Consider the following 13,110-nt stretch of genomic DNA (forward strand, 5'->3'; position numbering starts at 1 on the left):
GCTGACTGCAAGTAGCCTGGGGGAGGTTTTCGGGGAGATGGAACTGTTCTCTGTCAGTTCTGGTGATGGTAACACAACTGTATGTGTTTGTCAAACTCACAGAACTATCCACAAACTGAACAATATATAAACCGAATCTTAGTAAGAACAAAGGCATACTTTAAAAAATATCACTCTGTCTGATGCGTGGAGAATGGGAAAGAGTGGAAGAGGAAACATCAGAGGCTGTTGCAATATTCTAGTTTAAGACGGTGGTGATTTGGACGTTGGTAATAGAACTTTAGTCAAGTGGGTGGAATCAAAATATATTAGTAAGGTTGTATCAAAAGGACAGTGTAATTTATGGTGGGGTTAGATAGAGAGGATGAGGGAGAAGAACTATCAAGGAAGCCTCCCAGGTGTGCTGAGTTCTAGTAGAGAATTTCTTGTATTTCCTAGAATGGTGTCATGCTCCTGAACCTTTCACACAGGGTACCTCTTCCTGAAATAATTCCTTCATTTGATTCACTCCCATTCACCTTTTCAAAGGCCAGCTCATAATCACCAGTCTGGACCGTAAGCTTCTCCTTTTATAGATCACCTTGTGAATATTCCTATCATAGCACTGTGCTGAGATTGTCATTTTATTCACCTGCCTCTTCTACCTTAAGAAACATTTTGAGGAAATGGTGATTTCTTTGGAAGGAACTAATTCTAAATATTATCATATAACCAGGACTTGTCAAACCCAGTAGCAGATTATAATATGATACATTTAGCATTATATTTATTAAGCCCACAGTGATAATAATGAATGTAAACATAGGACAACATGTTACTACCAGGGGCTCAATGAGCAAATATTCTCATAATTATCCATGATGATGAAAGCCCATGTAGTTCAGTGAGAAGAGCCCTAGGCTTGGGTTTGGAAGATGTGATGCAGATCTGGGCTCTGCCGGCCACTGGTGGGGCAGCCTTTGGCATGACATCTTATCTCCCTTCGCCAGCTTCCCTGCATACAAGTTCAAGAGTACACTAATGACAGAATGGAGATTTGAAGATTAAATAAGAGTAAGGAAAAGGGATCAGCATAGGACCTGGTCTGTGTTTTGCAGTAATAAATGTAAGATGACTCTTAGGAGCACTGCTTAGGGGATCAGTCTGCATGACTCCCTGACCTTTCATCATGGGAGCTAAAGACAAAAGTCAGCCCCATTTTCTGTGCCTTATGGTCTAACAATTTTTAAAAGTCTCTTTGAAAGCATCTTCTTCTTCTTTTTTTTTTTTTTGAAAAAGATTTTAGTTACTTATTTGACACAGAGATAGGTAGAAAGAGAGAGCAAGCATAAGCAGGGTGAGCGGCAGAGGGAGAGGGAGAAGCAGATTCCTGCTGAGCAGGAAGCCCGATGCGGGACTCGATCCCAGGACTCCCGGGATCATTGCCTGAGCTGAAGGCAGATGATTAATGACTGAGCCACCCAGGAGCCCCGAAAGCATCTCCTAAGTAAAGTTACTGTGTAGACTGTAAGGCAAAGGAAGAAGAGTTTTAACAGCGGTGCCTTCTACCACACTGTGAGAAACTGAGTGAAAACTTTCTGAGTACGCACAGGGGTCTTTTTAGCTACCAGACCCTGGTAGAATTATTCACATTTATACATACAGAATGATAATAATCAATTAAATATCCCTACCTAAAGCAAACTACCCTTACTACTTCGGCAAATTAGGAATTGGTAAATTTCTTACCTTTTGGGTAGACATCTTTTAGAGGGACTTCTCCTGGGGGCAGAATCCTGACTATCTGATTAGTATCTAAAAGAGTCACACAATTGCTCTGTTTTGGAGTTTCACTCTTCTTCTTTCCTCCATAGAATGTTCTGTCAGTGACACTTGGTTTATGCAAGGATGACGGCCTTTTCCAAGAATAGACTTCACTGGGTGACTGAAAGAAAGAAAAGATCAGAGTACTGAAATATGGGGGTGCCGGGCTCAGTCAGTTCAGTGTCTGACACTTGATCTCAGCTCAGGTCTTGATCTCAGGGTCGTGAGATCAAGCCCCATGTTGGGCTCCAAAAAGAAGTACTGAAATACAGTTGACCCTTGAAGAACATGGGTTTGAACCGTGCCAGTCCACTTATATGTGGATTTTTTACAGTACAGTAAATGTGTTTTGTCTTCCTTATGATTTTCTTAATGACATTTTCCTTTTTCCAGCTTACTTTATTATACATACATAATGTATGTAAAATACAAAATGTGTACTTGACTGTATATGTTGTCAGTAAGGCTGTGAGTCAACTGTAGGCTATTAGTAGTTAAGTTTTGGGAACTCAAAAGTTATTCATGGAGTTCTGACTGTGTGAAGGGGATCAGTGTCCCTAACTCCCATGTCGTTCAAGTGCCAACTGTACTATAAACTACATTCACCACGTCTGGTACAATGCAGTCCTTTAAGCAGATACCAGAGGTAAACTTGTATTTCACAAGTGTAAGAAAATCAAATTACTTCTTAACCTTCTTGAATTTCACATAAAAAATAGCTATTTCACCAAAAATCCCATTTTTCAGGCAAATGTGAAATATACAACATACTTTTTATGTTGAAATGAATTATAACTAATAGAGGGAATATAACAATATAGTTTAAAAAAGAAATAAATATCTAATACATCTACTTTCTGGCATTACCAGCATTCTGAAGTCCCTGAGTGTGCCTTCCCATTCACATTTCCTTCTGTCTGCCCTAGATGTTTAGAAATCTTCTGGAATTTTGTGTATTTATTTCCCCTTGCTTTATTTAAAAATTTTTTTTTTTTTTTACCACATCTGTATTCATCCTTCCCTACCCCAAGATCATAGATATTTTCCTATGTATTCTCTAAACATTTTAAAGTTTTGTCTTTCACATTTAAGTCTTTAACCCATTTGGGATTTATTTTTGTGAATGGCATGAGACAAGATTCATATTCATCCTTTTTCCACGTGGATAGCTAACTGTCCAAATACTGTCAAATACCGAACAGCACCAATCAACACTACTATTATAAAATACAGTTCTGAATATGTATGCATCTGCTGCTGGGCACTTCATTCCACCCTCTTTTTTAAATTTTTTATTTTTTTATTAACATATAATGTATTATTAGCCCCAGGGGTCATTCCACTCTCTTATTTATTTTTCTAACCCTATGTCCATACCATTGTCTTAGTTACTGAAGCTTTATAGTAAGCCTTGAAATTTAGTAGGGCAAATATCACTGCTTCTACTCGGTTCTTCTTCAGGAATGTCTTGATTATTGTCTTTGCTCATTCATAAAATTTTATGAGAGTTGGATCTGCTCTGCATACTTGTTAGTATTTGATATTTGTCAGTATTTTTTTATGTTAGCCATGTAGTTGTGTCTCATTGTGATTTTAATTTGCATTTCCTGAATGACTAATGATGTTGAACATCTTTTCATGTACTTAATCTCTGGATCCTCTTAAATCATGTGTTCAAGTCTTTTGCCTTTTTCTCCCTCTCATATTTACCTCGTTACTTCTATATCTATCTAAATATATTGAAAACTGAATTCACACAAATAGATTCAATTCCAATGCTGACTATAGGATTCATTCTAGTGTTCTTCCTTTCTCTATCTGTAACTCCCTTTTCCAATAGTGAGAAACTAGACTTCATGATCTTTAAAATATTTACTTTCTTGCTGAGTTCCACCAAATGTGACTCAAATCCCATCCCACTACTAACCTTCGCTCTCAGGCAAATGCCTTCCTTACTCTGCTTGGTCCTGACAGTCAACATTGGGCTATGCTCATGAATGGACGCCCTCCTTACCCTACTTGGGCTCCTAAATCCTACACCCTACCTCTACCTCCTCAGGGGCACCGCCTGCATCCTGCCTGGAATTCATTCCCATCACTGGTGGTTACACCTTCCCCCATCTGGGATGTCCTCACCTCCTCAGCCTTTGACCTCTGACACCTTACACTGTTAGCCCATTTTCTATATTGGATGATTTGTTTTCTTGCTCTTGAGTTTTAAGCAATCTTTGTGTGTTTCAGATACAAGTCCTTTGTTGGAAATATGATTTGCCAACATTTTTTCCCAGCCATATCTTTTCATTCTTTTAACAGTGTCTTTTATAGAGCTGAAGTTTTAGATTTTGATGAAATTCAATTTATCAAAATTTTGTTATGGATCATATCTGAGATGCTCAATAGAGTGTTTAATAGAAGTGATGATTGTATCTTGTCTTATTCTTTTTTTTTTTTTTTTAGAGATTTTATTTATTTATTTGACAAGACAGAGATCTCAAGTAGGCAGAGAGGCAGGCAGAGAGAGAGGAGGAAGCAGGGACCCTGATAAGCAGTGAACCACCCACTAAGCCACCCAGGCGACCCTTGTCTTATTCTTAATATTAAAAGGAATGCTTTTAATGTTTCACTACTGAGGATGATATTTGCTATATATTTTTTATGGCTATTTGGCATTAGGTTAAGGAAGTGATAAAAAGTTTGTAATAATTTAGGTGCCTCTGATAATGTTATAAAAAGTTAACAGGTGACATATCCCTTTATTGTTAGCTTTATGAAGAGTAAAAAGAAATTCACATCAAAGCAGGAAGGCACTGTGGTACAGGAAAAAGGCTACAGGTTTGAGGGTAAGTCACCCTTGACCTCAAATCCCAGCTCCTTTACTCATAATTTTTATGGCCTAGGAGATATATCTTCTCTGTTTCTGTTTCTTCATCTATAAAACCTTATAAAATTGTTTTAAAAATTAACTGTCATGTATGAAAGGGTTTAGAATAGTGCAATGCCTGATTTTTGTATTAGGATCTAAAAAATACAACTGTTATAATAAAATGTTGAAAGGCTGCCTAACTGACCCTAGTTTTTCATTTAACAAATATTCAATAACACCTCCTTTGTGTTGGTTACCATACTAAGTAGGGGGGATGGAACTTTTAATTTAACAAGGTTACTAGTCCTACTGGTTATAAAGGATTTCTATAGGGTTAATACAAACTGTGTTATACTCAGTGCCAAATACTTTTAATTTATAACCATTTTTTACAGTAACAGTATATTTCTATACTGATTTCTTCAATCAGAAGATCAATATTTTAAATGACTCCACCTTCAGAAACATAGCTCTAATATTTTCCTTACTGATCGCAGCAATCATTAAGAAAGCATATTAAACACAACTCTCATTCAGTCAAGACTGCCGTAGATACTGTATTTCAACAACATGTTTCATTTTCAGTTATATAATACCATAGCAAATGCTTTTTAGTTCATAATTAGGAAGACATATGGCAAAATCCTAAGCCACATATTATTCATTGGGTTTTGGATTTCAGATGTCTTATACCCTGAAATAGTCACCATTCATTAATTACATTAAAAATCTGAGATTATGTGAGACTAGTATGCCATCAAGCAGAGCTGCTATTTTTATCCTTAAATGATTCTATTAAAAAATAAAAGCCACAAAGGAAATTATGAAAATTAAATATTAAATCAAAACACACAGAGCTACATCTAAGGTTATTACATGACATCTTAGACTTAAATAACCTTTATATTTAATTTTCCCTCATTTCTATCAGGGGAAGATGGTGCTTTGTTTCACTGAAGTCAATTACAAATAGCCCCTTCTTTACAGATAACAGTACATAATAGCAGAAAGAACAACCCAAGAACAAATTAAGCTGAAATTATCACCATAATCTGGATGCTGCAAACATATGGTAAAGCAGAGCAAAACTCAAGGGAAAGTGAACTGATGTTCACGAGTGTTGAAAACATTTAATCTATAGTAATGAGACACCCCCAACTAATTTAACTTTAAAAAACTCTAGAAGACATGTTATTTCGTTAGTCTCAAATGTTCCTCTTGACAGATTACATGAGCACACATTAAGACAACATGATGTAAAATTACCGTCAGGAGGTTAAACATTTCACTGTGTCATAGGGACTCCCGTGTACGGAGAATACTGGTTTCCCCTTACTAAGTTACATAATTACATTACCCTTTAAATGTTAATTTTAAAAAAGCAGTGAAACTCTATAGGTAGAATGCACTTTCTAATGACTGATTTGGAATTCAGACTTGATCTAAAATGTATATCAGAATATCATTACATTTTTAACTAACCCTCAAACAGCCTTACACACTATAGCCTACACCAGAGAGAAGAAATATTTATTCAATAATTGAAAAAAACTGGTGCTTACCATGAGATCTGGGAAGCCAATAACAACTGTAGCATAACTATTCTCATCTGAGAGAATTCGGTTAGGAGAAGCAATCTTTTGTCCCACAGCTGAACTTAAATTTTCAGATGATAGTTGATCACTTGAAATTTTATGAGGTATGCTGAGATCTGCTTCTGAAGTGTCAGAGAAACATTAGATACCATATGTCCCTAAAATGCTTCAGGAATTAATTTTTGCAAGATTTCATTCTCACCAACTCAAACAGAAAAGCACAAGTTAAAAAAAGAGAAAACACTTTAAATTATATTCATGGCCTTTTGTTTGAGAAAAGTCAGTTTTTACAATCAAGGCATCTCCTCTAAGTGAATGCAAGTATTTACTGAATTCAAAATTTGATTAGCAATATATATTACCATTAATAGCACCCTGCAGTAAAGACGTGAAACTGACCCAACCCACTGCTGGTAATGGTATGTTTTAGGTTTTTTCCTAAGTACTATTCACCCCCCCAAAACAGTGATGAATTAAGTAGAAATCCTGAGGGCCTGTGTAAAAAAAAAGAAAAGATGTTACGCTAGAAGACTAATGGACTTGGAACCTAAATGTATAGAGAAATTCTGATTTCTCAGTTCAAAAAATTCAAAGAAGTGAAAAGATAGTACATTCTTATTTACTAATTCTAATGTAATTACTAAGTTCTTTTCTTTGGGCATAAATTTAACATATGTTGAGGTTATTGTTCTTAAACGATTCTGGAGGACTGTAAGGGCACACCACACAGCCCTAAGCACAAAGAAAAGGGAATTTACCTTGTATAACTCCAAATCCTGTGCTAGGCGGCTCCTCTTTCAACACGTACAGCTGGCAAACCCCACGATCCTCAGAGTCAATGTGTGCAGGCTTACTTAAAAGATATTTCCTGTAAATAAACAAAACATCTATGTGAAAAGTTTTTCCTCTTTAATAATTGTGAGTCCAGACTATGAAAGATCAGAATTCCACACCCCCTCCCCCAACTCCAAAGCTTTGTTTTTTCATTCTGAGTATAATTTGCAGTTTCAGAGTTCTGTCGTATATTAACACATAACTTCTCAACACTGTCGACAGGGAGCAGTGCATGATAACAATGCAGTAATAAATAGGAACTAAAACCCAGTACTTCCTATAAGAGGAAGGGCTTGGGGGGGGGGATCAACCCTAAAGTGACACACCCCCATTATCACGGAACCTGCTCTTGATATGATTTTGATCGGCCAGCACAACAAGTGAGAATCTGGCCTCTTACTTGTGACTAGCCGAGGGACAGAAGCCCTCAGCACCGTAATCCCCTTGATCTACTTATTTTTAAGAATTCTAAAATAGGGATGTATAAATAGCCAGAAATCTTTTGCAGCAGGATATTTCTGCTTGTCACCCTAGGGGCAGAGAGAATCTGTATTTAGTCAGTAAAGGTAATGAATGAGGCAGGGGGACTCAAAATTCTCTGTGCACCCTACTTATGCCAAGTGCAGCTAATGTCCCTTTCCTCAAGATGTATATAGTCCAGTGCGGGGAAGCAGCACAAACATGAACATAACTAAGAGCAACCAACATAAAATGAAGAAGAAACTTCTAAGAGGTGAATTCTGGGAAGCTCCAAAAAGGCAACAGCTCTAGGACAGAGACTAAGGCCCTCTGAAGAGAGGATAAATCAAAAATCTATTTTGAAGTATCTCTAGTTTGGCAAGAATACTGTGGATTCCCAATGTACTAACAGGAAAAAAATCTGAAGAATATGGATCGTATATAAAAGTCATTATGTTTTTGCTATTAATTTCCATGTCATTCTCTGAAACACTTTCATAATTACTCTGTGAAGTAATATTTATTTTAATTTTTCCCTGCCCTTTCTTCTTTCTCCTACAGAGATGCCAAATTCAGAAACTGTTAAAAGACAGACTCTGGAAGTCAGAACAGTAAGGATTCTGGATAACTGATAAATATGGCTGAGCTACGATACACTCCATGAGATGCCATGTAGATCTACCCACTGGTTTGTTTTGTCTTCCACCAGAAGCCACTTGTCCTCTGCTACAAGAAAAACTGTCTTGACGTTGATGGGAAGGGAGATGGTGTGAGTTCGCCCTTCTAGGACATCCAGCACAGTCAGGCTATTCCTGAAAGAGGAGAAGAAAACTATCTGAAAGGAAATGGTGAGGATAATGGTTGAGTAATGATGGCACAGTCATTTCATGATCTATTATGCAATGCTAAGAAGAAGGTGTTCAAAACTAAATAATGACAGAGAAAAATGGTAATTGAGACAACTGGGGAGGGGAGTCAGAGGGAGAGAGAGAGAATCTTAAGCACCCAGCACAGAGCTGGACATGGGGTTCAATCTCACGACCCTGGGGTCATGACCTGAGCCGGAATCAAGAGTTGGAAGCTTAACCGACTGAGCCACCCAGGCACCCCCAGCACTGTCTGTTCTTAGGTCTGTTTTTAAATGTTCTACAGTGTGGGAAGAGTTGCTTTTACAATAAAACATTTGCAATTTGGTTACATTGCTTTTATGATAAGGAAGTATAATTAAATGAGGAAAGAGAGTGGGCAAAATAAGGATTCCAGTTCAAATCTTCTATAACAAAGAGCTCACCCATTTTCTTTGTAGAATACTAGCCAGTTTTTGTGCGAAAATTCTTTACACATTTTATAAGTTTCCTAAAGAAAAAACAAAATATTCACATTAAATGTGAGATGCAGTCATGTCTCTTTCACTCTTTTCCCTTAAATAAAGTTCTTTGACATATAAACATGTAATTCCTTGAGAAGCTACCTCTTCATTTACTTCGAGACTCTTATGGTAACATGGATCAAAATATATTTTGAGAATTTATTTCATCTTTAGGATAAAAATTTTAAAAATAATGCCCAATACGGGTTAGAAATAAACCTGTTATCTGTTGATTAACTATGGAATTTATACCATGACATAAACACACAAGAAATGCTGGTTTTTTTTGTAGATTTGGATACATTTATAGGATTTAAATTATCTGTTGTTGTTTTTTTTTCATGGTCTTTTAAGACTTAATTATGCTTTTTGCAGGGCAAAAAGTAAGTCTTACTTTTTCTGAATGACAGAATAAATTTTCTTGGATTGGCCTAGTACTTATTTACTAGTTTAATTTAGTTAATGTATTCAAACATTTATTTATCTAGTAGGTGCAATCAGGTGTCTTAGTCATCAGTTTATTACATAAATCCAAAATATAAACATATAACTTGAAAACAGTTCAGTGTCTACATGGTCAGGAACTTGTCATGAATAGCATGTTTTAAAAAGTTCATGATTTTCTATTATTATTATAGTTCAGTCCTGAGAAGTCTTCAGTGAATATGACGTCTACAAACAAGAAGTTATTGGTTACTTAATTATATGTGTATCTATGTCTATTTATAGGACATGAACATCTATAAGTACACAGTAAGAGAATTCTCTTGTTCAGTGTAGTAGTAAACCAAAGGTATGGAGAGGGATGGGCAGGCATGTATCTTTAAGGTAGAAAGCTCCAGAAATCCTTGGCAATTTGCTGGGCAAGTTGGGTGTACCTTACCATCTCCTCTTTGTTCCACCAGGAAGGTTTCTTAGATGGACTCTCTTCTGAAGGGAGGACGAGACGTCGAAGGGCTTGGCCAGTGGTATCCAACAACAGGATGACATTACTCTGGAAATAAAGAGAAGAGTTAAAAGCTCAAGATTTGTTTCTTTTCTTTTTTTTTAAAGCAGCAGCCTCTTGGCAACCTGGTAATAAAAGATACAGTGGTAAACCAAAGGAAAGATGACAATACTGAGTGACTTTAGAGACACCATAAAGACACTAAATGGTTTTCCTTAACATAGAATGTAAAGTATGAGATGGTTGTAGGAAGGTATTTCAAATTATGTAATGCAGAATGTATTATCTTTGAAGATTTTATCTAAAAACCATCTCCTTCTAAATATAGACTACTTTAACCATGATTCTATTTTATTGTATTCTTGAGGAAACTAAGAGGATCGATAATTTTTAAAGTCCATTTACTTTTATTGAAACTACACTTAGAGAATATTTTGTTGAAAACTGTCCTATGTTGTGCATATTAAATCTCACTTTAGCTTTTCACAAATCCAGGTTTACTTCAGAAGAGACATACATGATAAAAAGATGGGTTAGCAAGAAAAGATCAAGGATCCTAAGAACCTAGCTCATAATGAGTGTTTCTTCATTTTAAAATTCGCTAAGCTTTAATAACTCAGAGTTAGTACTGCAATAATATACAAACAATAGATTTCTCCAGCAGTATTAATCACAGTTTTGCAAATGAAGTAATAATCTCAGTAATTAGCGTTTTTTCAAGAAAAAATTTTTTAAATAAACCTTAAGCATTAAAATCAATGAACAGAAACACATGAATAAGAACTTAAAATTGAGAAAGCCAGAAAAGATGAAATATTTCATTTTATTATTTATTATTATCATTATTTAAAAGACTATTTATTTGAGACAGAGAGAGAGAGAGAGAACACGAAGGGGGTGGGAGGAGGGGCAGAGACAGAGGGAGAAGCAGGCTCCCTGCTGAGCAAGGAACCCCCCCTCCCCCAATATGGGACTCAATTCTAGGACACTGGCATCATGACCTGAGCCCAAGGCAGCCGTTTAGGTAAATGAGCCACCTAGGTGTCCTATAAGATGAAATATTTTAAAGAGATGCAATGAACTTGGCTTTCTTTGGTGAAAATTTAAAGACCCTTGAAGATTAAACAAAAAGGTTTACAAAAAGGGCAACTTTAAGTTGTCAGGCCTCATTGTTATGCAACTGTCTTCTTTGTTTTGTTTTGTTTAAATATGAGGCTCCTCCAGTTATCCTAACCCCTATCAACTTTTCATTTCAAAAACTTTCTTTGAGGGGCGCCTGGGTGGCTCAGTGGGTTAAAGCCCCTGCCTTCGGCTCAGGTCATGATTCCAGGGTCCTGGGATCGAGCCCCACATCGGGCTCTCTGCTCAGCAGGGAGTCTGCTTCCCTTCCTATCTCTCTGCCTGTCTCTCTGCCTACTTGTGATCTCTGTCTGTCAAATAAATTAATTTAAAAAAAAAAACTTTCTTTGGGGAAAATGAAGCACCCAAGAATTAATATATAGTTTGCAAAATATAGGAAACAAGAAGTGTCTGTTTCCTTGTCCTTTAACAGTTACTGGGCAGCTTATGTTTAAAGCACAGAGGAGAACACAATGATGAATTAACCATGACCCTTACTCTGTCTTATGTAGTCCAGTTGGAAATAAAAACAAATGGAAAAAGTCCGATGATTCATCTGCAAACCTGGGACCTCATCGTGCGGTTTCAAGTTTATTTGACAAGCTAATTGTATTGAACTGCTCAAGCATTAAAGTCGTATTTGTACATAGATTCCTTCACTCCGAATCTTGGCTGTATTAAAAAATCCCACTAAGCATGTTGACAGAGCCTAAGCTTCTCTGCAAAAATCACTCTTTGAGTGCATCATTGGTATAATATGCAATTCCCCATTCAGAATGTGCGTTAGGGATATTCTTAAAATCATCACTTATAGGAAGTATTATTTCTGGCCTCTGAAAGTTTGGAAATGATGGCAATACCTTAAAAGTTTTACTTAAGAAAATGTATTAAGTTAAAAAATTTACAGCCTCCATTCTAGGTTAAATCTTTTTTTTTTTTAGCAAGTACTTTTTAAAGGAGAAAATCTTTCTCGTATGATAAATATGAACATTAACATGAATTCTTAGCACTTTAGCAATTTGGGATAATATTAACTCTTCTAAGCAAAAGAAAGTCCTAAAAATAATGTTTGATTCCAAAACATGATTAAGCAGAAGAATAAGCAGATGATTAAACAGATACGATTAAGCAGAAAAAATAAGTTAGTACGCTTTTGCATTTTTCTTCCTTTTTAGGGTCTAATACTCGTATGTGCATAATTTGGCATTAGTGGCCTGAAAAACTGTATCTTTCTAAGTGACAGAAAATATATATATTTCCAGCCATTGTTGTATTTAGACTGTTTTAGAAGCAATCGGCAACATGAAGGAGTTCTGTTGCTCCGTCCTTTTAGATGTTAATGGTTTCCTTCTGTAAGTGACTAATAATATATTCTGTCTGAGTTTAAAAATAGAATTTTGCGTCACATCTGAGTACATGTAACCGTGGCTTTGGTGCTCCTTCAAGGGGGGAGGGAGGAGAAGCAAGGGAGCAATTTTATTATGTTTGTATCTGACTGGGAGAAAAGTAACCTCTGGATGACCTCAGTGTCCTAAAGTCTGAAATTCTGAACTTTGTACAGATGAAATAAGTAATCTCATGGCAGGGGAGGGGGAAGGGAGGAGGGTCTTTATTTTTAGGCATGGCAAAGTTTCCCTTTCCTCACTTACGATTTTATTTTAGCAAGGAAGTTTTGAGCAACTTTTTTAGCCAGGGAAATGCATCCATAGCAAAGCTTTATAAAGACAAGGCACAGAAGAATTAATGGGAGTGTTTCTCTACAATATTTTAGCTCTGCTTTCAGGGAGGGCAGAATGGGGAAAAAGGAATTAAGGGCAGTGCACTCATTTGTTAGTTGATCAAAATTATTTACCATTTGTTAAATTGTACAGATGCATGCTATTCATTTGGAATCAAAGAGGTCTTACCTCCTAACAGGGCCATAATATAGAATAGGCAGCTACGATACCCTCTCTGGGAAAAGAGGCAGTTCAGAGTCCAGTGAAGTATTCTTATAAGCTATGCATTATAAGGGTGCAAGGGTGTTGAGGTAGTTTTCTAGAAAACGGTTCAGACTGTAGTCAAAGGGCCAAGTCAGGTGGTAGAATGCAAGAATGCCAGGAGGCCAAGGGCTGCTATGGAA

At 36.5% G+C, this 13,110-nt stretch overlaps 1 protein-coding gene across 2 annotated transcripts in view; it reads right to left on the minus strand.

The window, feature by feature from the left end:
* VWA8 (von Willebrand factor A domain containing 8) overlaps positions 1-13,110 on the minus strand; it is a 330,448-nt gene that overhangs the window by 92,305 nt on the left and 225,033 nt on the right. Inside the window, exons 30-35 of one of the 2 annotated variants that reach the window (XM_080798346.1) lie at positions 9,807-9,917; positions 8,846-8,910; positions 8,241-8,366; positions 7,020-7,129; positions 6,229-6,380; positions 1,729-1,924 (exon numbers count right to left, since the gene is read on the minus strand). In XM_080798346.1, the coding sequence (XP_080654472.1) occupies positions 1,729-1,924; positions 6,229-6,380; positions 7,020-7,129; positions 8,241-8,366; positions 8,846-8,910; positions 9,807-9,917 (760 nt within the window). Of the gene's footprint in view, positions 1-1,728; positions 1,925-6,228; positions 6,384-7,019; positions 7,130-8,240; positions 8,367-8,845; positions 8,911-9,806; positions 9,918-13,110 lie in introns of both variants that reach the window. The other variant, XM_080798347.1, reaches the window with a different exon arrangement.

This window comes from Martes martes (assembly GCF_963455335.1).
Source record: "Martes martes genome assembly, chromosome: 3".
Lineage (NCBI taxonomy): Eukaryota > Metazoa > Chordata > Mammalia > Carnivora > Mustelidae > Martes > Martes martes.